The sequence below is a fragment of the Chamaea fasciata genome, unplaced genomic scaffold (assembly GCF_029207755.1).
Source record: "Chamaea fasciata isolate MVZ Bird 193981 ecotype frontalis unplaced genomic scaffold, bChaFas1.0.hap1 SCAF_14, whole genome shotgun sequence".
Taxonomy (NCBI): Eukaryota; Metazoa; Chordata; class Aves; order Passeriformes; family Sylviidae; genus Chamaea; species Chamaea fasciata.
This window is the reverse complement of record NW_027094099.1, coordinates 2,897,749-2,924,041: the sequence shown is the minus strand read 5'-3', so window position 1 is coordinate 2,924,041 and position 26,293 is coordinate 2,897,749. Positions and strand designations below refer to the sequence as shown.

Here is a 26,293-nt window from a genome sequence, read left to right as displayed (position 1 = left end):
CCGCCAGCCGCTCCCAAAGCGGCTCCAGTGACGGATTTGCCCTAATTGCAGGCGGTGGATAATCGCCCTTATCCTGAAACGGGGTGCCCAGTGCAATGTGAAAATGTCTCCTTTCCAGCTCCTATGTTCATTTCCTACAAAACCTGTTCTAAATCTAAAGCCTCCCGCGGGATACCTTGGCTTTGAACATGTCTGAGGCGATTCCCTAATTATAGAAGGAGTAGAAGTTTTGGTTGTAGGGTTGTTCCCAGAGAAAGTCATTGAGCCCTCTCACCTTTTACTTTCCACTATGTGCCAACCTGTCCATCCCAATTTTTCTCTTCCATGTTCGAGCAAAAGCAGAGGCACCTCCTTCCCACAAAACACACAGAGAGCTCCCTATCTTAGTGCACAAAGTCATAGATTACACCTGACACAGGAGGTGAGATACAGACATCACTCCAAAAACTGCAGCACACTTGCGTTTTAAGGCTCTTCCTTAATAAAAAATAATAAGTATATTTTAGACTCTTTCTGTGCCATCAGTACAGAAAAAGACAATTCTTCAGTGAGCAAACTCGCAGTGAGGGATTGGTTATAAACATAATCCTTACATTTCCTGAAGCTCTTTAAAAATTATTATGAGCAATCAAATAGCTCCCACAAACTTGAAACAATTCCTAAACCTGGCATCCCCACCCTTGGGAGAGGACAGGACACAGCCAAGGTCAGCCGTGCGTTATCTGAAGAAACTGAAATGCGATGCTGATCCTGGTGGAACAGGCTCAGGTGACACAACTGGCTTAATTTCCACCTTTTATTTACATGAAGGACAACTGAGATGGGAATGACAGGCCTTCCAGATATCCAGATCTCGGTGGTTTTCCACAAGCACATCTTCACTTAGAAAACATATGGATTTCTCCAATACATTTAGGAGAATCCAACACTGATCACAAAAGAGAACCCATACTTTCAGCCACACTAAAACACAATGTTATATCACAAACCACTCCCTGAAGTTCACAAGTACTTTCCAAAATCCTGCCTAAAAATACTCCACCATTTACTTTTCTCAAGCTATTAAATCTTTAGTTCATATTCACCACATTGAGAATATTCCAGATGAAATATTTCCAGTCCCGTGCATGTGTCTTATCTTTTTCATACTCAAAGATTTATTTTAAAACTACCAACACACCTCAAAATTCCCCAGGAATCATTTTATGTGAAGCAGAAGTTTGGGGAGGGGGCCAGTAAATCCTTTTAACCGAACGCTTTCAGATTATGACAAATTATTCCACTGGCACAAAGCCAGCACAACTCTCCACAGCAGAAAAAGAGGTCGGGCAAATCCAATAACGAGTATTTAAAAAGACAAGTCAACATTCAATTTTCTCGCTGGAGGCAAAGCAAGGTCATTATGGAACAGGGAGGGGTGGGGGGCGAAAAGGAGATTCAGCAATAAAATAATAAAAAAAAAACCCAGAATATTCAACCTATTGGGTTTTGGAATTACTTCCACTCCATTTCACCGGCAGAATTAGAAACATTAGAGGACAGCGGGCTGCCGCAACAGACAGGTGCCTGGGGCCATGACATCCAACAATCCATCCCCTCTCCCTTGCCCTGCAGCCAGCAGCCATCGGAGTGTCTGGAGCAGATGCCACCTCTCAGCTCTCATCAGCCACGGGAAGACACAGCGTGGGTCCGACGTGCCCAGAGCTCCTGGGATTAGCTGCTGGCATGAGCACGGTGGGAAGAATGCGCAGGTGTGTCACCCCTGTAAATTTCAAAATACACTAAGCAAAAAATTCCAAGTGCCCTAAAAAGCAATTTATGACACAGGGATGTCAGTGAGGTTTGGAGGATTTGGTTTGTCAGATGAATGCCAGGTTATCACTCGTTGTTCAGACAGGAGCAAAACAGATCTGATTTCTTTACCATCCTTGATATTTTCACAGTGACTGTATTAGTTTGAGGCTCTTTTGAGACATAACATTATAGGAAATGTTTTTTCTGTTCACAATAGGCCCATCCTCATATACCAACCCTATAAAATTCTGTCCCCAGTACACCAAGTCCACCTGAATGGTGAGCACAGGAATCAGAGACCACAATTCAGCCCAGAAACCTGAGATTTACTTGACTTTTCAGGACAGAAGACTTATATTCTACCCTATGCTATCTTTCATCCTCAGTCAGAAGTCCCTTCCTACAGAAAAACAGCTCAGGATTGTTATCCTTGTCTATATATCCTGGCTGCAGGCAGAAAGCAAACTAAAGTTTCCCAGACATTTAAGTTCATAAATGCGTCTGTGCTGTCAGTGTTTCGGGTCTGACAGACACAGAGGAACCCATTCGTTCTACTCCTGCTTGTCCTTGCTGACTTTACACCTGAGCCTCAGGGATTTTCCACTTTCCTTGAGCCTGTCCAATGAAGTCTGTGGTAAAACTCATCAGCAATTTGACATGAACATCCTTAACCTCGACCTTTAAAGGATAATCAGGTTTGAAGGGTAATTTTTTAATGGATGAGGGTTTTACGTGGTTGCCTTTCTAAAAACATGTTTCTCTGAAATAGAAGTTCGGGGATTTTTTTAGTTTTGTTTATTTTAATGAAGAGTGAAAGACAAGACCAAGTTCCTTGTCCTCACAATTTCCTAGCCTAAATTACCAAATAATCCAACGGAGTATCTCTTCCTCCAAACCTCAGTCACATCTGTAGTCCAAGGACAACCTGTTCACCTCTAACGCAAACCAATTGAAACAAACTTTGCTCAAAGACAAAGTAAAACAGATTTGTTTAAAGAAAGAAGGTTTCAGCTTTTTTAGTACCATCCAGGTGCTGCTAAATTTGTCAACTTCAGTGCATTGCTCCAGTAATTTGGGTAAATCAGTGAAGTCCTGGCAGCTATTTGCAATTGCAGCTGAGTTTGTTCTTCACAATTTGTTAGACAGGAAAGATCCCAAAAGAGATTGGGCTTTCTCTGAGTACATAATTCAGTTTTATAATTTACATTAACACTCAGCTAGAGGGATTTGAGCAGGAAAGATCCTCAGTTCCTTAAATTCACCACAGTATTTACATTCCTACCTTCCCCAATAATTAATGTTATGGAAATTATGGCTGCTTTTTAAGGGAAACATCCCACTAGCAGGACGGGGCGTTAAAGTCAGTCTAATAAAGATTCCAGAATGAGTACATGATCTCCTTGTCCTCCTGCTAGTCCTTCCTGACTCCTCTAAAAGACAACAGGAGACGGAACATTCAGAAAGTCATCAAGACTTCAACGAGACACGTGTCCCTTTCCCTGTACCTGAAAAGCAGAGCACATCTTGGCATCGCACAGAAAAGTAAATTATATCCACATAATTATCCCTCCAGAACGCCTTGAAGAACATGTGGTATGGAAATGAAACTGCCTGAAATGGATTAACTCAGCTGTGTGATGAGATCCACAGAAGGGAGCGTGAAATAAACATTTCAAAATGCATTCAGTGTAGAATCCCACAACTAGGCACATTCATCATCCGGATAAGGTAATGACACCAGGAAATGAGCTAAGTAAATCCAAGATTGAAGTTTCATTTTCTGAAGTGCATCTGTTTGGCTCATATTCCCCCGAACCTCATCGTTCAGCCATGCTGGGTCTCATCTTAGAAGCAAAAGATGCAAGAGCATAAATCAAAACAGCTCCTCCAACAAGCAGCCGTGGCAAACAAGCTTTTAATTTGATTTTATAAAAAAATTAACTGCATCCCAGCAGGTCCTTGCCACAGCCCTCCATGACATCTCCTTTCAGGTTGTCCTTTGCTGCTGGGTTCAGGGGTTTTTTGGGTGGTGTCAGTAAGGGAAGTTAAACCAGCTGATTTTTCAGAAGAAAATGAGAAGCACTGGACTGAGCCAAAAAAATTAACAGGGACAGCACGTTCCTGCAGAGGAGGTCACATCCTCCAACACTCCTTCTCTGTGATCATCTGGTCACTGCTTTCTATGTTTGGGAATGAGGAAAGCCAAAACTGAGGTGGGCTTACCATGGAGACAACCAGCCAACTCAAACCATTTCGAGGAATGGCAAGTATTTTTTACACTTCATGTGCCAACACCACAAGCAGCTGGCCAAAACTCTGGCTGAACATGTCCATGGTGAGACTGTGACCTTGGATCAGGCTGGTAGAAAAGGGGTTAACTTCTTCAAATGAGTCAAGCGGATGCCCATCACACCAACCACCAGAAATCCTGTCAGGCTGAAATGCCGACAAAGCATTCAACATCAAGATTTAGGGAAATTTCCAAAGGAGAGCATTCATGGTCTCCATGCCTGAGGACTCTGCTCACCACTTCAGGTTTAAGCTGAACAACCCAGGCAGATGATTACTGGACCAAGACCAACCAGATGTTAGAAAGTTTTAGTCCCATGAGCTCTGCTGGCAAACATTCACAGCACAAATGAGAGGAAAAACCAAGAAAGACCCAGACACACAGAAGCTTCCAAAATTAACATAGGGATATTTTATGATGTGTTCAAATTGAATTCTGAATTGTCTCCACCAAAATTATGCAAATTGATGACTACTTTGTATGTCCCACTTCACTGCAAATGCTGATCAGGACTGATTTTGTCCAACTACAGCCTCCTACATCCCCCTCTCCTCTCTCTCAACATCCCCTTATGTCTTAGAGGTTTTCTTTTACTCCACACCACAACCAGAGCAAACTGAAGCACCGTTACAAACCAGCACAAAGAATGATTCAATCAGATGAGCATCGAAGCCACCAAACGGTCCATTAGGGCATTGAAAATACGAATTAGGAGAAATATAAAGCAGAAAAGGTCAGTTAATGAGTTTATATAGAAATAAGATGAAGTGAGAATAGATACTTCATCTCCAGTAACATGATGAAGAACTTCAAAGGGTTTTTTTCAGATTCATCTTGAACACAGCCATGCCATGGGCTGGCTTTGCAAGAGGTTAACAAAGGGGAGCTCTCCAAGGGGGGTCCTGGTGTTATTTTGCAAAGAATTCCCCCATAACACGATGCTTCAACAGGAATTTTGTAAAAAGACAGGAAGAAACCTCCTCCATCTATTAACTCTATTGCCATCTCTATTCTAGTGCTCCCTGCCATCGGCCACAAGACCATCTCTGGAAGAAATTTCCCCTCCACTTTTTTTACCCAGAAAGCAAAAAAATCCTCATCACAATGACCAACACTCTGTAAAGTCACAAAGGCACTTCCGAAGAACTCAAGATAATTCTTATCCTCCCTCTTTGCAACACCAGCCACCTTCCGACACTAACCCCCTATGTCACTGAAACTTTGAGGCTTGGGGCAGCTCAACTCACTTGTTCTGTTCCAAGGCAGGAAGTGCTGGACCTCTAGGATCCCTCCAGGACTGCAGGATGGACGAGAGGTTTTACTTGCAAGGACAACAATCTGCTTCTGACCCTTGCTGTCCTCCTCCTCCTCGCCAGGTCGCCAGATCGTGTGGGCGCTGAGGGAACAGGCTGCACTTATTTCAGCCACGGTGCTGGAAGCCCTGGCCTGACGTGGGTTCTGCCCACAGACAACAGATTCTTTACGCATTTTCTGCATGCACGCCATAGGCAGCACCAGAAATACCGGCCATGTGGGAAAACAGGGAAATATTTGACTCCTGGGTTAGGGAAGAAGCCATCGAGCTAAATGTGGCTTTGTTTAGGGGCAGGAGTGCCCAGTCTCTGCAACAGGGCAATTCAGGAATGCTGATAAGTCGATTTTCCATGCATAAATAACCTACGTTCGAGCCCAACTGCTTTATCTCAGGGAAGGATAAAGCCCTCTGTGGCAAGGCCCCAGTATTTGTCTACTCGCTTATCAAGCAGGAGCCTTATTACAAAGGCTAATTCAAGTGGAGATTAGATTTCCCGTATGAAAGAACAGACAATAACACAGATATTCTTCAAACACCAGTAAATAAGACTAATGAAGTGTCGCTGCCATGGGCTTTCACCTCAACAATGCCTCAAAAAAACCTCATCCTGGTACCTCCAAACAAATCTTTCCAAGGGTTTCATCATATTTCAGTGTGTAGACATCACCTTGCTTCAGCTGGCCAGCAGCAACTACAAATAGCCCACAGGAAGCCACCAACTTCCTGAAAAGAGGGTGAACTGCGAATCATAGGAAACAGAGAAAATTAAAGCTGAGTCTCACATCTTGAGTGGGCTGAGCAGTGAAAAAAATATGGCAGCAGCAGCACTGAGCATGTTCAGACACCTGAACCCATGCAAAATTAAATGAGACTCTTAAAAGTCACAGACCTAACAAAGAATTACCTACTTCAGCACATCGTACCCAGGGCAGTGGCTTTCTCTAGACAGTTTTCACATACAACTACCTACAGGCTATGTGTAAAATCTTAATTAGAAATAAACTCAACTCAGCGCTGAGATCCACCAAGTGCAGCACAAGTTGCAATACTTTGCATTTAAGTGCTCTTAGATAAAGGGCTAACTGAAAAACTGAACAGCAAAACAGAACTCGGCAATCAGTGAAGCTTCACGTGCTCAACAGTTGTGCTGATTCATCAGACACAGGCAAAAAATCAACTCAGGGCTCAGCAAGAAACAGTGAAATAAAAATGTCAACTTGATGACTTTACCAAAAAAGTAGGGAGCTTGGTTGTAAAATGTCCTAAACTGTGACAAAATGTTGCACAACAAAAAGGAGGGAAAGCACAGACTGACAGGCAGACAGAAGGTGAAAAAAATTAGAAAACCTGCTGAAATGTAAGTAGTGCAGCAGCTCTCCAAAACCCCAGGGATTGCAGGAGGTAGACACAGAACACAGAGGTGATACAAAAACCATAACCCTACCCATACATGCTGCAGACACTGTCACACGCATGGAATAACCACCAGGACAGGAATGTGCACATGGAACAGAAACAAAAGAAGAATCAGAGCAATCTGGTATTTAGGATGTCACTGTATAAACTGAAAATTGAGGGGGCTAAGTCCCTCCAAAAAAAGAGTTTAAGCTCCCTTTCCAGCCACTTATCCCAGCTAGCAGAGCAGCTTCCCTCTGATCTGAGAAAGACAATCTTGACCTGCCAGGAAACTGCAGCAAAAGTCATTGTTTTATATGATTTTGTTGTTCTTCTCTTATATCCCAAAAGGTCCTCACTGCACTAACTTTGTGTTTTTTATCTGTACTCTGAGACTCTTCCTCACGTAGAACTCTATATCATTATCAAGAGGTTGACTCCTCTGCCAGCTCAGGATGCTGATTTCCAGTTCCAACCAATTCAGGAATGGAAAAAAAAAAGGAAAACCACCACTTTTCATGGTATTCCAAGAGTCTCCTGCCAGACATTTGAAAGAAACATCCTCTAAATATTTATACATCCCTTTCATATTCTCTGCAGTTTTTATCTCCCTTGACACCTACAAATAAGGAACATCCCACAGCCAAGGCTGTAGGTGTGCCAAGACCTACATTTCCTTGATAGACCCTATGGATCCACCTCAAACAGTAAAAGTGCTCACAACTTCACAAGAGACCTGGGACTGTAATCTGGGCACATAGATGATACAATCAAAAGGTAGAAAAAGTCTAAAAATACTATTTAACACTGTAAATTATTTGTAAAACAATATGAGAAACCTATTAGAAAACATTTGACAACACCCTTCAATTGGAAAATAATCCCTAAAAATAAGAGTACAGCTCATGAAGGCGTTCCCACATCAAACCACCAGTGACATCCTGCAGGCTCTCCTAGGTCCTGGTGGCACAATCCAGAACTTGGTGGAGCTGCTTACAGTCTTTGCTCCAAATGGAAAAAAAATCAGTCTTTCAAAGATTTAGAGCTAAGTTGGCTGAACCAAAAACAAGGCAGAAGCATTTATATTGTCAGTTTTACCAGCAGAATGAAGGGGAGGAAGGCAGGAGTCTCTGCCATACCTGAGCCCTGAGCAAAGAGTACCTCTACCTATGCCCTCAGGAAAAATAAAACTAAAAATTTCCTTCCTAGCTAAAGAATTTCCTAACTGCCACACTAAGCCCCTGCATATCAGCTCTACCCAAGAAACCAGAAGTGAACAAACTGTTCTGCTGGTTGTGTCATTGACCTGAAAGGGCCTTTCCCAGCCCATCCCCAGTTGGGCAGGACCCTCTGGAAAGGCAAGTGCCTTGCTCAAAGCAGCAAGAAGAAACCCTTCTTACCCTCAGCATGTATTCACCAAACTTATCGCAAATTCCCTTGAGATCTTTGAGCATCTCACCACCTTCTGTACATCGAGAAATCCCAGGACCAGAAAAACAGCCCTTGCTCCAGGAAGATCCTGGTTCAGCTCCAGTCTGGAAGTGCGGGCTGTTCCTTTGATGCCCTGCCAGTAGTGGCCTCCACTGAGGAAGCCCAGAATGAGTCACGCCACCGGCAGAAGGAATTTGCCAATCCGGATTGAAACATTCAGATGAAACTACGGGGTTTTTCTCCCTGCTCTGCCATTTCCCTTTCTGCACAGCAATTCCCGGTAATTGCACGCTGCCAGGCTGGTGATCTGGCAAAGGGGAAGCAAATATACCCGGCAGACATGGGGAGGGTCTGCCAACCATGGCTTTGCCCTAAAATCTGAGGCAAGAGGGTGTAAAGGGACTGAAAAGATCATTTGGGAAGAGCACCATAAAAGCTTTTCTGGTTTTTCACTAACCTGCACAGATTCCAGTTGGCATTGGGGTTTACTGCTTTCCACACCTGCAGAGCTCTGAGCCCAGAGCTTGTAACGTGTCTGCACCATACCTTCAAATACTGTGTCCTCTGATCCCAGTTAGTTTATACATAAACCCAGGGAAAAAACAAACAAACAAACTTTTAAACCGGTAAGACAGTTCCAAGAAAAAGTTTAGCTCTAGTGGCCTCTCCAACAAGGGATAAAACACATACAAAACTGATCCATGTTACACGTACAAAGATGCAGGTAGTCTTTTTATGAAAACATAACATTCTGAGCATTAAAGAATTAAAATCAATTCTTTTTTTCCCCACAGAATCTATTTTAATCAACGATGGGGCAAGGTATTTCTTTGCTTCATTCACTATCTTGACCTACTGCAAGCCAAAAGCATATGAAACACTAAAGGCAGTAGTGACATCTCCTCTGTCTTTTCAGCTCCACTTGGCAATTCTGGCAATAAAACTCCTAATTCAACATGTTCTTTACTTAAAACTGGAACTGCAGGACATCTGCTGTAGCCGCTGAGCTCGCTGTGCACCAGAGCATTTCAAGTCTCGTTCTGTGCCTCTTTAACGTCGGGGTTTGTTTTTTTTTATCTCTCCAGCCCAACCTCTAATTTAAAGGAAACTGTGCTGGATGCTCTAATTGACCCCGTTCTCTTCCTTCCCCAGTTCGTCTCTATAATTAGCCCTTCCCAGCCCAGAGAATCAGCAACAAGACCTTTCCGAGCCCCACCCTGCCGACCACAACGACTGCCTCGTATTGTTTTTGCCCAAAAACCAACAGCTTCAGGACAACAAAAGGTTTAGGAATTGAAATAAAAAAGCAAGATCAAATGTGCATTGATAATTTTTCAACACATTATGGTGAATGAAGCAGGTAAGGCAAAATTTCACCTGCAACACCAATCCCTCGGCAGTACTTTGTAACATGAGCCAAATACTTGTTTTCCTCAAAATAACACACAGTTTCCCACCCCAAATTCACCCCCCCAAGACTTCCCCTGTGGATCTCAGCAGATGCACCAAACGCAGAGGATTCCGATCTCCACTAAGGCACCAGAAGGCTCCACACCTTTTTTCTTGAGGAATTAAAAGGCATGTTGAGAATGAGGAAAGGAAATGCATTAAAAAAATATTCTTATCAGCGAGCAAATGCCGCCACAAAGATTTTACTTCCCTACTTGCCTCTACAGTAGGTGATTCCTACCAGGTGACTGGAGCTGGGGGTATTTTGAGGTATTAAGGGGAAATAAAAGAAAGCAAACAACAAAAAAAACCCCACCACACCATCAGTAAAAAAAACTCTAAAGCCAAAACAAACCCCAAAACCCAGTTCAGAGGCAGATTTCAGAGCTGCTGAGCACCAGGAAGCACAGCATGAAGCAGAAGATCCCAGCGGCAGAAACACACGGGATGATCTCAGGTCTAATATGGCCTAAGCCAGGTCCTCAGTGCCACCTTGGCACCTTCGGTCTCAGTCTTCCCTAAAGGATGATACTCCAGCTAGCATGATCCAAAACTAAACCAGAGCAATTTCTCTGGTTAGTTTTGAGCTTTGTTTTCTTTCATGTTGCTTCTCCCATCCCCAAGATTCCAAGGCCACCCATTGCAGTGGGCTGCTCCTGAAGAAGATGTCCAGGAGGACAAGCATCTCAAGGTCTCCTGGTATGCACCAGGTCAGTAAGTCACTATTTCCTGCTCAATTCTCCCACTTGACTTTGCAGCTTTACATTTACAAATTATTTTGTTCACACATTACACAGGGCCACATTACATTAGAAACCAAACAGGTTGAATTGTTTATGATTTTGGTGATTAATTTCCCGGATTGACATTCACTTCAAAGCCATCAATGTCATTAGCTAAGAACTATCCCAGCAGTCCAGAGTTCCAGCCTCTCAAAGCACACCAACACACATACTTGTGTAACAATCCGGAATTTCAACATTTAGACATTCAGAAAATTAAACTGCAGCTGGCGGGAGTCTCGCTAATAATGGCAGCACCTGAACCTGTAACAATCCTTCACCTAAGGAAAATTGTTCAAGTTTTTTGAATACCTGCCCACTCGCAGCCCCTGAAGAGCATACCTGAAAAGAAAGTATGTAGATTAATGTTCCCAAAACAGAAAAGAAAGTTGATCCAGTCCTACAAGAAGAGAAAAAAAAAAACCCAACACCTTTCTCGGTGCAGAGGATAGTCTGTGCCCAGGGAAAAAAAACTTCAAAATAGACAGAAAAACTGCACCCAAACCATTGTAAATCCATGTCTCCAGCTTTTAATTTCCAATTATTTTTCTGAGATATTCTCTCAAGGATTCCACTTTTATTAAAAATAGACTCAACACAAGACAGAAGATCACAGTGTCCCCACCACACAGTCTGAACCATGAATATCAGACTGAGCTACTTTCAGACTGAGTTTTCAAATGAGTTTTGTCTGCAGCTGAAAAAGTTTCATGCGGGGCCACTCCTTAGACTGCAACTGCATTAAACATCTCATTAAGCTTTTGCTCCTCAGGTTTCACATCTTCCCTGACAAAACAAAAATGAAAGCAGCTTTCAAGCAGCTGAGCTGCAGAGACTAAAACGGGAGGAAGCCCCTAATGTTGCTAAAACCGAGCCAGCAAACCCTGGGTGAGATTCACACCTTCCCTCTGTGGGAACAGGAAAATACTCAAGCAGGGATTTTTTCCCCCTTGTTTCAGCAAAGACCTTTAGGTAGAAGAACGAATTTTCAATCCCTCAGAAATGGACCTTTGTGATCTTTTTTTTTCTCCTTACCCCATTTGCTGGAAGTGTTCTTTTTTAAAAATATTTTTAAATATATTTTTCTCCTCATATTTATTGTATTGTTCACCCCAGATGAATAGGGACAGCTCTAGACAGGTATTTCAATCACATAAATGAAGAAACGCAGCATAGGACAGTTGAACTCAGCTGGAAGGCAGCAGCTCCCACCTGGAATTACAAAAAGATTGGAGCCTGGAACAATGCACAAGTCCATATCTTTTTCACAAAATTGGTGGGGCAAGGAACAGGAAACAGCTGCCAAGTCATCTTTCTTGGCAAGTTATTTCTTAAAGATATAAGAAGAAATACTGCTGCTAATATTTATCAATGCTGGTAAATTCCTTAATCAAATCCCTGTGGATTGCAGTGAGACCAGAGATGCATTTGGATAAGGGAACTACGTTTTGAAACAAGTGCTCTGACAAGTCATGGTGCACTTGGCAACCCTTGGAGTCGAGCAAGGTGAAGCAGCAAGCAGCAAAAGGATTTGTGGATTCATCCAATTCTCCCTGCAGACTCCTCTGTTGCTTTTGGTAAAGTTCATTCTCTCCATAGCTGAGGAAAACATTTAAGATTCCTTGTTATCTGCTGCAGGCACCTCAAACCTGACCTCTGCTCTGCATTGTCCTCCTATCTCCTTGCCTACCTACCAGGCACGGTGAAGTGCCTCCGGATAAGATTATCCGCAGCGACGGCCGCCCCAGCTCTCCTGACAGGGAACGCCAGTGCCTGCCTGTGCAGGTTATTTGTGCCACGGTCTGGCGGGGAAGGAGCAAACCCAGAGTGTGCCCTCGTTGCTCAGCCAGACAAACCCAGACTGTGCCCTCGTTGCTTAGCCAGACGTTTCGCCACACTCCGCAAACGTGGGGCCCAAATCCCAAGGGAGGCGCCTGGGCCGCCGCATCCCTTGGCAGCAGGGCTGCATCTTTATTTTCGGATGAAAAGAAGCAAAAGAAACAGTGGCTCTGCTTTTAAACATCTCTCCAAATGCCTTTGTTGAGCTGGAGTGGTTCAGCCATCCTTGACACCACCAGCAGCAACAAATTCCACATAATGACGCCCCATTTATGAAGCAGTTGGTGAATTAAGGAGCAGAGGCTGGCTCTTCTGCACTCAAAGAAACCCCCAGAAGGTTTATTTAACCACATAACCTCCCCCTTCCAAAAAAACCATTTATTTTAAAAAATCATTACAAATTGCTCAGCATTGTTTTAATCAAACACAACATTTCTAATGATCCACTGCAGTCCCTTTTTTTTTTTTTTTTCCTAATGGGACCACATTCCTTAACAATTAAATCATTTACTAATTCCTCCCCAGGGGAGGCTGTCCTGTGCACCCAACAAGCACAAACCAACCTAACAGTTTATAGGCAAGTGCCATAAAAGTTTAAATGGCAACATTTAGGAGAAATTTTATTTTGGTCTATGTATTTATGCAACGTATGAAAAGACAGCAGAGTTACGGAAGTCTACTAAAGTAAATATTTTCAGTTAACTCGTTTTAAGTTCATCCCTCAAAACCAACCATGTAGATGCTGAATACAATAAAAGAATTCTTGGCGGTCTATCAAAAACGTTCATAGTCCGAGCTGGTTTTATAGCTCAGGTTTTCCAAAGATGGATCTATCTGGATTAAACACAGCTCTTCTATCAATGCTCAGCCATGATACAGCATATCCAGGATCCTCTACCTTTTTAAAGGTCATGTTTCGCAAGAAATAGAAGACAGTCCAAAGAAATTTGATTCAAAAACAGCACAGAGGCTGTCAGATTATCTGTGCATGACAGATAAAAGCCAAGACCTGGAACAGGCATCCAAAGAGTAACTCTAGGATACAAGGTCATCTGGGGGATGCCAGAAGTGATTCAAGGTGAAGAGACCAGTAAATAAGACCCAAAAATTATATTGAAACCCACATATTTTGGCTATTTTTACATTTAAAGGGGGCAACCAAAGCATTTGTTTATTTTAAACTACATTTTTCCTTTCCTACTTCATGCAGCATCCAAGCGGAACAATCCCCTGTGCTCTGCTCCCCACTGCTCTTAACAGGGATTTGCAGTAACTCCTGCAAGTCATAGGGATGGAAACGAAGAGAAGCTGAGCAGACAGTTGGAACCACCAAAACTACCAAGATTGAAAGGGTCCAGCCCAGTCCTCCCCTCAGAGGGGACCACCTACATACACACAGAGCCAGTGTGTCTCTAGGGGCCTTAACACCAACAGGGATTCCATACACTTCCTCCATGATTTTAAAGAGATCTTTAAAAGCACACCACAACCCAACAGACAGATGACAGGAGACCACAGCAGAGCTCTATGCCTGCATCTTTTTTTAAGTCAGGCATGTAGCTGCAAAAAAAAGCAACATATCTCTGTAGGTGAGTGAGATGAGAACTTGGATGAGACACAGCTGGCTGAGCTCCCCACAAAAAGATCTCACATCAACAGAGAAAGGATCCAACTAAGGAATATCAATACTCCTTGGGAGGATACAGAGACAGATCTCAAAGGGTCCAAGAAAACTTACAGTTTGTATCTGAGTGCTTAATGCAGGGACACCACAGGTATCTACACCCAAACCTGGACACGCTGTGTATCTGCCCAGGATAACTGGCTGCCTCATCAGCTCCTGTAGCTCCTACCTTCTTTGTTTTCCATGATGGCATTGACGTGACCCAGCCTCACTACCGTCCTACCCTGAGCATCCTCAGTGGACCATGGTCTTTCCACTCCTGAGCCTCATCTCCCTTGGCAAAAAACTCGCATGGCTGAAGACCATGCTCTGTCTCTTCATGAGGCTCTTGGCAAAACTCTAAAAAAAGAGCTGACAAAAAACACCAACAGAGCCCAAAACTATGACCCATGGCTTTGTCTAACCATGGTTTGGCATGGTGTGAACAGCCAAAGGCATATGAGACATCTCATCCCTCCCCAAAGGGATGCACATCCGCGCCTACGAGAAACTGCAGTGCAAGACTTTAACAGCAGAAAGTAACCAGAAGAGTAACAATAATCCTTAAATCACAGGTATTCATTCATTTCATTTTGCCTAGAAAAGCTCTCAGGAGTTTCCACCAAAACACTGTGGGGCTGCTTGCAAGCTTCATGCTGATTGTCAGCAAATGGACTCGGACTATCTTTGCTCTCCTCCCAAAATTAACTTCAGCCAGGCCAGATCCTCTTTCAACTGGAGCCTGTGACTAGACCAGCTCCATGAGCTCATGGAAAGGCAGTGGGAAGCAGCAGTTTAACAGGCTGCAAGTGGAAGGCTACGCTCTACAAGCAGTGGATCACAGACAATCTCATTCTACTTGGACACTTCCCACCTAACACAGCTCAAAACACTTCATTTCCCTTCTCCTCCTGCAGCCCACAAACCACAGGTGGAAGACAACTGACATGAGACACTTAAAGCCATGAAGAACCTGATCTGACTTTGCAGATGATACTGCTGGGAGCAGGATTTTGGACCAAGTGACCTCTTGAGTTCCATTCTGACCCAGGTGAGCCTACATTCCTCCATCAGAGGTAGCATTAAGATCATGGGGGTTTTGTTAGGAATAAAAAGCCATTGTGGCAAAGAGATTTTTCCATAGGTACCTGTGAAAAATGGGACCCACAGATTCTTCCCCACAGACAGAATAACGCTAGCAAAAGGTCTAACAAAACTACAACTCTCGATAATATTTTCAAAACAGACACAAAAATTAGTTCAGCTCTAAAAATCCATGTTCAATAGCCTTCCCTCCTGAATTTTTGTATTTTCTGAGGTCAAGTGGTTTGTTGAGTTCCACTTATAGAAGTTCAATTCCAAGACACAAAGGTTAAGACATTGAAACAATCACAGGAGCGAGACGTACATGTCACCATGGTGTTCGACCTGTCAAACACGGCCGGAGATTTAATATTAAAGAGTCAAACAAAGAAAACAAAGACTATTCCATTTCCCATTTTTCCTGTTTTTATCCATTATCTGGCAAGAGTTTAACATGTTTGGTTCCTATAGTCTCAACTCTGAACACCTGTGCCTTCACACGCATACCCAAAACCTATGGAAAAATTTGGCCTGCATAAAAGAAAAAAAAAAAATTCCACAGAAACAATCTCAATTCCAATGATCCATAGATATCCCATCAGCAGCATTTTGTCCTTAAAATTTCATTAAAACTCAAGCTTTGTGATAATCCCAGCCATCTGACCAGAAAACACGGCAGAGTATTTTTGCAGTGTGAAGCCCAAGAATTACCAAGCTTCTCCCTAGAGCAGGGAAGCACCCAGACACATCCCAAATCTCCAATGCTACTGTGCTTTTGCCCAAAGGAATGCTAGAGAAAGTCCCCAATTTGCAAACTTGAGCCGTGATCCTTTAAATATTTATGCTCATGTTTACTTTGTCGAGAGGGGAGAAATCCCGTTCACTCGAGAGGAAGTGAAGCAAACGTCGGCACGCAGGACAAAGCCTGAGAAATTCAGATGCTCTTTTAAACCTCAACATGACAAACCCACCATGTTCCAAAGCTGAAACCTGCACCCAGCCCATCTCAGGGAGCCAGAGTCCAGGCCCTAGCTGGGAGCTTCATCAACGACACAACAAACACGCCTTCAACCCCAGTGTTTCGTGTGCAAGCGGGAACGCAAATTCCCTTTTATTTACAAACTGAGGGGACGCAGGAATTTCTGAAATCAAGTTTGACCGGCTAAGATGCTTCCAGTGGTTCAACGACCTTGTTTGCTCCCTCATAAATGTATTTTTGAAGGAATTGAGTTCAAAAGTTGCACGGTTTAGAGCAAGAACTAGAACTGGGCAGAAAATGGCCACACTACGCTCACCAAAACCAGCCATCCCAAACAACTTTAGGAACTCTCCGGTCACACTTGAATGACAGAATCCCAGACCGGTTTGGGCTGGAAGGGACCTTAAAAGCTGATCTTGTGCCACCCTCTGCCCTGGGCAGGGACACCTTCCGCTATCCTAGATTGCCCCAAGCCCTGTCCAACCTGGCTCAAAATACTTTCAGTGATGGGGCAGCAACAGCTTCTCTGGGCAGTATGTGCCAGGGCCTCACCACCCTCTCAGCCAACCATTTCTTCCCAATATCCCATCTAACCCTGCGCTCTGGCAGTGGGAAACCATTCCCCCTGGTCCTGGCACTTCAGTTCCTGATGAAGAGTCCCTCTCCAGCCTTCCTTTTACACCCCCTTCAGACACAGGAAATTTGCTCCTGGTTTCCCCAGGCTTGAGCTATTTAAGCTCCAGGCTACAGGACACGTGTGGTCCCAAGCCTGGGATGGTGAACACCGGTCTTCCTTGCCAGTTTGCTGGTGCCAAGCTGCAAAACCAGTGGAGGGACCAGCACTGTCCCTGCGCTCCCAGTACTCCCCCTGTTGACTTGCAGGCATGTGAAGGAGTGATCCATTCTTCCATCCAGAGCAGAATACTGTTCTCCCAGAAATCAAGCAGGGGATGAGGGTTTCTAATCTAGCCATACCATGACACAAGCTAAATAAAGACTGCACAGGTAACTCGGGTTTCATGTTTCCCAAGTGTCCCACCTCAGGCGCTTCACATTCCCAGGGGTTTTCCTGCAAACCTGATCAGCGCTCACGAAATGCACCATAAACATCCCAGATACAAATAATTTAGGCATATAGCATTCAGGTTTGCCTAGCAAAGGATCCCAAAGGTTTGATTGTCTGAGTGGCTTAGTACGGGTGTTCGTGAAAGATGCTGTAACGACAGTAGTCGTGTTAGGCATTGGATACCTTGCATCTTAAAATGCATCTTCCTCACCCAAAATAAGAAGGAAAAAAAGCTTAAAATGTGGGGTTTATAAATCATAACAGGAACAGTGGATGCAGAGAACAAAAACTTCACAAAACAGATCTACATTTTAAATACATGATGAATTCCAATAAAGCTTTTTCCAAGTGCTGCTGATGGACACCAGGCCTTTCAACACAGAGGAAAAATCTCTAAAGCCACGCTGATTTATGCACTGATCGCAATAAATGCATAAGTAAATAAATAAATAAATAAATATGAAGTTGCGTCATCATCGATAGCCCAGGAAACAAAAGCTTTTTACTTGTGTGCCAGGGCTACCAAATTACCTTCCCTCCCATCAGCAGCCTGACTGACAGCTTTCAAAATGGACTTGGGGATCAAAAATTACAGCCAGGAAGGAGGGCAAAGGCTGGGAAAGCCTAAGTGAGGGAAAAAGGCATGGAAAACCCTCTTATTTTTATTAAATAAAATGTAAAAATGAGAAAATCCATTGAAATGAGTGAGTTTACTCAAGGACATAGGGGAAAATCATGTGACTGTAGGGTGAGAGGCTGAAAAGACGATGCTCTTCAGGGATAATGCAGGCTCTGACCAAGTTGGAGTTTATGGATAAGCTCACATTTGTAAGGTCATGCTTGAGGATTCACAGCCCATCACCGCAGCATCCACGCACCTCTCCATGGGAACACAACGCTCCCCTGTCATTTCCTAGCAGTCCCATGAGAAAAGAGTCAGGAAAACACTGGAGCCGGCCAGAAACCCAATTCTCTACCTAGCAATCTATTTACAGAGCTATTTACTACAGCGCTTGGTTATCGACTGAGCGAGACACCGCGCCGGTTTTCCTCCCGTAGCAGCAAATCTCCTTCCTCTGCCGCTACGTGATTATTTTTTTGATCCGCCGATGGGCAGGGACCGCGCTGCAGCGAGGGATGGGAAAGCCATGATTTCTGCTGAGCTCACGCTCCCCACTTTATCAACCTCGACTTGATATGGGGAAAGGGAAACGTAAATGGAGGAGGGGAAAGCCGGGGGAGCAGCAGAAGGGCGGCAAAACGCCCGGCTCCGAACTCACGGCAGGTCCTAGCACAGGTCAGGTCTGAGGGGGGTTATTTTTCTGGGAAAAAGCAAAGGCCGTTTTGGCTACGTTTAGGAAAATTCAAGAAAGAAATTTCGACTGGTTTAACCTTCAGAAGAGCAGTGCTCCCACAGGGATCCGGCGTGCCAGGGTGGGACCTGCCGTGAAGTCCAACACTGTGCTAAGGAAATCCAGGTGTACCTCGTTCCGACGGGTGGGAATGGCTGATGGGTAGTCGGGAACGGCTCTGCGTGGCGTACCGGGCTGCCGGAGCCACGGGCCGGGGACCGCAGGCGACCACGACCTGCTCCCGTCGCGATGTCCATGGCCGTGGCCTCAGGGCTACTGTCACACTCAGAGCTACAGCCCACGGCCCCACTGGTGACACTGGGGACGCCTCTGAGATAAATCTCCTCCCGCCAGGCTGGTTTTTTTCCATTTTCTGGGTGTCCGACCCACCCGCGATGGGGGTGAGCGGCACCGGGCGGTGAAACGCCGTGCGTGAGGTGGGGGGAGCGCGTGGCTGCCCCGCACCGCGCACCCACCGGGGACGGCTCAGGCGGGGAGGATCCCACACCACCGCGGGGACTCCGCCACACCGGGCAGAGCCCAGGAGACTCGCCCTCCTCCGCCGAACAAAGGCTCCCGCCGACCCCGCGATGCTCCGGCGGGGTTCGCCTCACGACCCCCGCCCCGCCGCTCCCACCTCATACGCGCACCGGAGGCCCCCGCCCCGCTCCGCTCCCCGCTGCCGCCGCCGCCGCCGCTCACCTGGGTGTCAGGGCGCGGCGCATCCCTCGCCCGCAGCCGCCGCCGTCCCGAGGGTCGCTGGATGAAGGAGGTCGGTTCCGAAAAGAGGTCCCGGGGGTCTGTGCTGAGGAAGGTCGGTGCTGAGGAGTGTCCCAAGGGTCGGTGGTGAGGAGGGTCCCGGGGGTCGGCGCTGAGACGGGTCAGTGCTGAGGGAGGTCTGGGGGTCCCGGGGATCGGTGTTGAGAGGGGTCCCGGGAAGGAGGGGGGGGGGGGTGCGAACGGGCGCTCCCTCCGCCTCCGCCGCCGCCCGGGCGCTGCCCGACTGCCCGCGCGCGCGCGCCGCCCTCACGCGCCCGCCCGGCGGAGGCAGGGAGGGAAGGAGGGGCGCGCTCCGCCCCGCCCCGCCATGGCCACGCCCGCGGCCGCCCCTCACAGACACGCCCCCTGTCGTTACGACGCGGCCGTGGCCGCTTTACGGCAGCGCGCGGTAACCGAGCGGCGGCGGCGACGGACGATGAGGCGGCTGGTGAGAGCCGGGGGGAGACGGGAGGGGACACGGGAGGGGACACGGCGGGACACGGCAGGACATGGTGCCGGTAAGGTCCCGGCGCTGGGCGCCATGCCCGGGGGTCGCGCCGGCTGCAGCCGTCGGGGATCGGTGCTAGCCGGCCTCGGGCCCGGAAGCTTCAAGCGCTTTAAGGGGAAAAACGGGTAAAATGGGTGAAGGAGTGGAGGCATGTTATGGTGCTGAGGGTGGTCTCTGCTCCCACCCCAGCCAGGCCCTGACCCTGCGCTTGGCCCGGGTGCACTGTCTCCTGGCCCCGTAATTCGCCTTTATTCACATAAAAGCAGCGATGGGATGAGCGAGGTCTTCCCGGGGCTGCTGGCGTGCTCTGACCCCGGCACCTGAGCGCCGGGGGACGCTCGGGGTCAGGCCCGGGCTCAGCACGTCGCTCCTCCTCCGTGGGGCGTGGGACACCCCGAATCGCTTCCGCTGACCGGATTCCCACTCCTGACCAAATTCCTGTGACCTCCAGGTCTTTCAGGTAAGTTTTATTTCCTCCGTGCTTCCTACTGCTCCCTCGGTTAGACCCTTTCTGTAGGAGGTGAGAGGTGAGTGCGCCGGCGTTCGGGTTAAGGATCTAAGCTGGGATCCCATGGATACCAATCCCACCGGTACCTCTGGGACATTCCCGGTGCCATCGCTCATCCTCAGGCGTTCTGGTCGCTGAGGGGTTTTTTCCTGTTAAACTCCATGTTTTGGTCAACCCCATCCTGGGGATCAAAAACCACTGGGTGTTGTTCCTGTGGCTCTTGGTTTCATGCCCTGGGAAATGCTGTGATACCAAGAGAGGTTCTGAGTTTGGTTGCAGTCTCTGGTTTGGGGAATTTGTGCAGAATAGAAAAGTTTGAGCATAATGAGTATGGAGCTTGGAGTATTTTCCTCTGATTTCAGCGCTCATGGCCTGTTGAACCTTCAGAAGTGGGATGTTCTTGTATCATACAGGAATTATAACCTACAGCTGCAGAGAGATTATTTATATTTAACAAAAAGGGAGACTGTGCCTCCATTCTGGTTGAGTTGTTTAATTTTCCCTGAGTTTCTCCTCTAACTCTGTCAGGAAACACCTAAGTCCAGAGATTCAGGTGTCACTCAGCCCGGGTTCCTGCTGGTAAATAGAAATTAATGTTCCAAGTCAGATCTTGCTCCATTAACAACTATCCAGACATGGTATCCAAACTCCGTATTTCCAGGAAAAGTGAATAGAAAGTTGAACCATAGGGTCTTTTACTCCTGATCTTTAAAAGACAAAACCTTCTCTGTCCTTCCTCCTGCTCCCTGATAAAGTCTGTATTTTTGTCTTCCAGGCGACCATTTTCCTATTTACCTCCATGTTCTTTTAATTAGGAACAGGACTCTAGTGACGTGTCACCTTAAACTATTCACTCTGGAGGTTCTTAGTACCTTTAATTGATTAAAATAGACTTTAGGAATCTGATTCATCCTTAGTACACATTCCCTTTGCTCTGTCACTGTCTTTTAATGCTCAGTTACTAAGGGATCTCTAAGAAGTCTCATTCCTTGGCTCTCAATTGCCTTCAACAATTACCTGTAGAGGGTTGTTGTCTTTAATGGTGTGAAAATGACACGTTTGGGGTGTTTTTTAGTCAAGTGTTGGAAAACACAGGCTTTGGGTCTGGACACAAAGGAGCCCCATCCGTTTATGGATTCAACTCACACTAATGTCAGCAGCTAATTTCTTAAATTATTATAGCTTCAGGGAGGGAAACTTGACCTCTTGCCCTATTGGTGCAACACAGCACCGTTTTCAAATCTGTCAATGAAATGATGGTGTTGGTATTGAAATGCTCCTTTCTCTCTCCCTGGTTTCCTCGTGTGGGCGTTGGAAATGGGGCAGCTGAAATCCCTTGGAGGAGCCGAGGATTCCAGGGAGTTTGCACAAATTCCAGCTACTAAAATGCAAATAAAACAAACCAGCAAGACACTTGTTGGCAACTTCCAGCAAATGCTCCAGGCCTGTGCCAGTATTAATTCCTATTTTTATGGAAACTGAACAGAGCGTGCCTGCGTCTTCAAGAAGAGAGTCCTGGCTGTGGCTGAGCAGAGCTGCTCCCACAATCCACGTCAGGATTTCAACACTCCTCAGAGGCTCGGATCCACGTCCTGGCTCCTCTGCAGATCCGTCTTTAGCTCTTATGGCCACCTCACCAGTGGCTTTTCACAGCCCCACCATGTTATTTTGGTCCTCGCTGCTTACCTGACCTGGCTCTGAGGGAGCTTCCCAAGGGTTTTCCTTGGAGCTGCATGTGGTGAGTCATCCCACAGAACTCACAGGCAGTTTCACAAATACCAGATGGCAATAAAATTAAAAGTAGTAGCTAGTGGCAATTAAGCACTTCCATTCTCCTTCCTGACTGGAGGAACCTGCCAAATGTCATGACAGGAAAAAAAAAAAGACAACGATGTTTCTGCAGAGTGGAAAATTAACAGAGCACGGGACACATGCTTCCCTCACCCTTAATCCCATTTGGACTGGAGTGGAAAGCTATTGGCTGGACTTCTACATCTCCAGGAGAAGATGAAGCAGAAAGAACACAATGTAAAGGAAAATTTGGGACATTTCATGGGCACATACAAGAAGTATTTCAGCAGTGCCTATGTTAAACCCCCAAACAGGATATTTGGAGGATGTCCAGATCTTTAAACCAGGCTGTATTTGGGCAGGCTGAGGAGTTGCTGGGATTCCGTTTGAATTTCTTGTTTTTATACTACAAGGGTTTGCACCACGAGCTTGGAAATAGTTGGAGCTCATTATGGTCGGAAGCGTGTCCAAATACCATTGTGTTTGGCTCAGCATAAACAAGGGCTGCTCCCTTCCTCTGGTGACTCCTGCTGCTCGGCATCTCCGGGATCCACCAGCCACACACAAACGCTCCCTGGCTGTTTCATGCCCCAAACACTCACCTCGGCCCTTCCTTCCGATGTGTTACACATGGACCGTGGCTCCATCCATTTTGTTCCTTGCCTGTCATGTGCCAGGGGACCTTGCCAAGATCTTTGAGAGATAAATCTCTTAATTTATGCATGCCAGGCCAGGAAGGGTCATTCCTCATGATTCATGTCACAGTAAGAAGTGTGAATCTACTTCTTCCTAACAGAACACTCCATTTACTTTGTTCCTCTTTTTCATGATGGAAAACTGGTGACTTATTTATAGTGATTCATATTAAAGTGATCTTATAATTCTGAGCTTTCACACGAGCCTTTCAGAAATGTGAAGGTGTTTTTGCCTTTGGGACAGAGAAGGGAAGGGTAAGGCCAAAACCAGCTCCATATCACCCCCGTCCCAAGTTGTGGCATTTCCAGCCCTGTCCTGGCTGGGAAAGGAGCTAGGGGCTGGGGATGCATCACAGCTCTGAGGAGCCTGGAAGGGCTGTGGGGTGTCAGAGCAAAAGGAAAACCAGGGTAGATATAGGGGCTCTAAATCAAATTTCTCTGTGGAAAATCTCCTAAATCCTACTCTGGCTATGTAGAGAGTTGTCATAAAGATTCCCATGGTCAGGAGCTAGTTTGTTTGTGATCTCGTCTTGCTTTGTTACTCCTTACTCAAGGCTGTGCCTCCTGTGCTGGCGGCCCAGCAGGTTCTCCTGGAACAGGTCATACCTCTGGCACAGAGCTGGGGCACTCTGTGCTCGTAGAAGGGGACCATATGTCTGTCAGACAGCCTAAAAAGGTTTTTATTTAGGGGAATACCTGTTATGCAAAGAACTCCAGTGCTTGTCACTGCACAGGTAAAACACTGGGACACCCAAACACTACCTGACTTCTGGACCACACCTGATTTCTGTGCAGGAACTGCTCTGAAACTCCTTTGTTGTGAGGCTCAGATCCTCGGGATGGAAGGTTGATCTCATTGGAGCCACAGTTCCAGAAACTTAGAATTTGGGGTTTGAAGCCAAAACCCTCACAACAGTAGGTTGCTGCTCAACCCGACACTCCGTGTTCTCTGTCTGCTCATGGTTCTGGAAATACCCATTTGGGAATCCTGGGCTCTCACTTACTGCTACTGAGAAGGAACTTGAGGTGTTTGTTGGGCTGTATCATGTCCCAGGTGTGATCCAGTTCCCAAGCCGTGTTCCCTTTCTCTGTTGCAGCTCTGGCAGTTCCCTGGAGCAGCGCAGGATGGATCCCGTGGTTCTCAGCTACATGGACAGCCTGCTGAGGCAGTCGGACGTGGCCCTGCTGGAGCCCCCAAACTGGCTCAACGATCACATCATCGGCTTTGCCTTCGAGTACTTCGCCAACCAGCAGTTCCAGGAGTTCAGCCACCGTGTTTGCTTCATCAGCCCCGAGGTGGCTCAGTTCATCAAGTGTGCCCTTAGTCAGGAAGAAATAGCCATATTCCTCCAGCCACTGGACCTTCTCCGCAAGGAGCTGCTGTTCCTGCCTATCAATGACAACTCCAGCCAGGCCGCTGGGGGCACCCACTGGAGCTTACTGGTTTATTTCAGGGACAAGAAGTGCTTCGCCCATTACGATTCCCACAGTAAATGCAACTCTGTCCACGCCAAGCAAGTGGCAGGGAAACTGGAGGCCTTTCTGGGAAAAAGAGGGGGCAAAGCCACCTTTGTGGAGGAGAAGGCGCCGGCACAGCAGAACAGCTATGACTGTGGGATGTATGTGATCTGCAACGCCGAGGCTCTGTGCCACGGGTACTTCCAGGGCCGGATGGAGCCTCTGCTGCAGCTTCTCACCCCCTCCTACATCACACAGAAGAGGTCGGAGTGGAAAGCTCTCATCACAAAACTGGCACAAAAGTGATGAGGATGCACCTCCAGCCCCCCAAAAACTGCCTTCCCGGTCCAAGAGGCAGCACCCCCAGTGCCTGAGAGAATTGCCCATGCGCAGGATTGTCCCAAAGAAAAAGAATGTAACCCCTCTAGCATGGCTACACCCCCCCAAACGCCCTGTTCCCTCCAGGAAAAGCCTTATTCTCCTCTCGAAATCACTGGCCTTTCAACTTCTAATGACAAGAGTCACTTTGCTTTCAAAGGAACCCTCTCCATGGTAAATTTTTACAGTAATCGCTGCAGCAAAACAGGTTGCTAGAGACTTCTCCACCTGTGCCCAGAGGGCAACACACCCTCATTAGGTGGCTTTAGTTGGCTCCAGGCATTGTCCTTCCAAGCCAGATTTAGCAAATGCTCTTTAAACCCAAGCCCCCGAGTGCTTTATCGTGGACAGTTCTAGTTTGTGCCTCCTGCCAACAGTATTGGAGCAATGTGGGATTTAGCAGCCAGGATTTTGTACCCCTGAAAACCTGACATTGAGATGTCACTGCAAAAAGATGAGACTGCAGATGAAATGCTACAATTAATTTAAGAACAGGGCAAAATCAAAGTCAGGTTTCATCAGCCAGGTGCTCCTAGGCCACACAGTGATGGCTTTTTTTGGTCCCCTCATCCCTGCTTCTTCTTATTGCAAATTAAAACCCGACTCTGAACTGCTGGAAGACTAATAAGCTGAGAAAGCCAATCCTAGGAAAAGAAACTTAATTGAGATGAAAAGCAACACTCACTCTTTGAAGTTTGGGGTTTTTCATTAGGATTTCAGGTCGTCTCTGTGCGGGGAGGGTTCGTCAGTGCTCCCCAACCCTTGTTAGCGGTCGCTGCTTTAACACAAAACCAGTTCTGTTACTTGAGAGAAAAAAGAACTGCACCAGGGAGAACAAAAGGACAGAGTTTGAGGTATAAAAGCCAAAGATAACTGCGGGCTCCTTGAAGTCCTTAATGCACTTCAGAAAACCGAAACACTTCTGTTCCCGTGCTGGATGGTGGCTGGGATCCCGGAGTGGATCCTCTCCTTAAAGACAGGCTTAGCAGTGCGGAAAATAAAAATTAAACTTATCATTGCAGGATAAGGAATAATCTCTCACCTGGTGAGAAGCAAAGAGCAGGTTGCTCAGGTGGTGTCTAGCAGAACAACCACACCCCTACCTGAGAAGGGAAATCCGGGTTAAATACAACCCTTGAGGAAGGATTGTTTTTAACCTGGAGCTCTTCACCACCGGTGTGTGCAGCAGCACAGCACTGAGGGGATTGAGGGCTTCACCTTCCCTTGCTCCATGTGAAAGTCAAGAAATCAGCCCAGACTGCCCCAAAACACCCTCATGGCAGCACGGGGGCCTGACAAGGGTTGGGGCTGTTCCCCTCCCTCCCAACACTGCCTGGACAGGAGAGCAGCCTCCAGCAGCAGCCCTCCCTGGAAAACTTGCTCAGCTGGAGCCAGAAAGGAATCCAGCCACTCACTGAAGGGGATTCCCTTTGGACTCCGAGGGGGTTTGCCAGAGCAACGTCACTGCCACTCCCAAATTCAGAATAAAACTCAGACCAAACTCTGCACTTCCCGGCGTCATCCAGTCCTTGGTGTCCCCGCTGATGCTGTGGTGCAGAGTGTCACAGCATGATGGGTCTGACTCATCCGTCTGACAGTGCCTTCTTGGCTGATTTAATCTCCTAGTCCTATTTTTAGAGGTTGGCTTGGGCTGGGGAGGGAGGAATACGGGACGATGGGTGTGACATGGGGAACAGCAGGGGGATTTGAGGGTAGGGGCTGTGCTCATCCAGCACCACCCTGTCCTCCTCATCCCTG

General features: G+C 46.7%; 2 protein-coding genes across 4 annotated transcripts in view; one reads left to right on the top strand and one right to left on the bottom strand.

Annotated features, from left to right (window-relative positions):
• The window catches only part of MYO9A (myosin IXA), a 171,909-nt gene extending 152,530 nt beyond the window's left edge, over positions 1 to 19,379 (bottom strand). For both annotated transcript variants that reach the window (XM_066196002.1, XM_066196003.1), the window contains exon 1: positions 19,141 to 19,379. The gene's annotated coding sequence lies outside the window, so the exon portion shown is untranslated. The remainder of the gene's footprint in view (positions 1 to 19,140) is intronic.
• A 193-nt stretch (positions 19,380 to 19,572) lies between these two features.
• SENP8 (SUMO peptidase family member, NEDD8 specific) lies at positions 19,573 to 26,063 on the top strand. Of its 2 annotated transcripts, none has more exons than XM_066196224.1 (2): positions 19,573 to 19,645; positions 23,797 to 26,063. In XM_066196224.1, the coding sequence occupies exon 2, from the start codon at positions 23,825 to 23,827 to the stop codon at positions 24,461 to 24,463; it is 639 nt and encodes a 212-aa protein (XP_066052321.1). In that variant the 5' UTR covers positions 19,573 to 19,645; positions 23,797 to 23,824; the 3' UTR covers positions 24,464 to 26,063. The 2 variants fall into 2 exon arrangements, with proteins under 2 accessions (XP_066052321.1, XP_066052322.1); XM_066196225.1 differs by lacking the exon at positions 19,573 to 19,645 and adding an exon at positions 19,702 to 20,165.
• Positions 26,064 to 26,293: the final 230 nt, after the last annotated feature.

Coding starts and splice junctions, on each gene's coding strand:
- SENP8 (XM_066196224.1), top strand. CDS start 23,825: ATGGATCCCGTGGTTCTCAGCTACATGGACAGCCTGCTGAGGCAGTCG.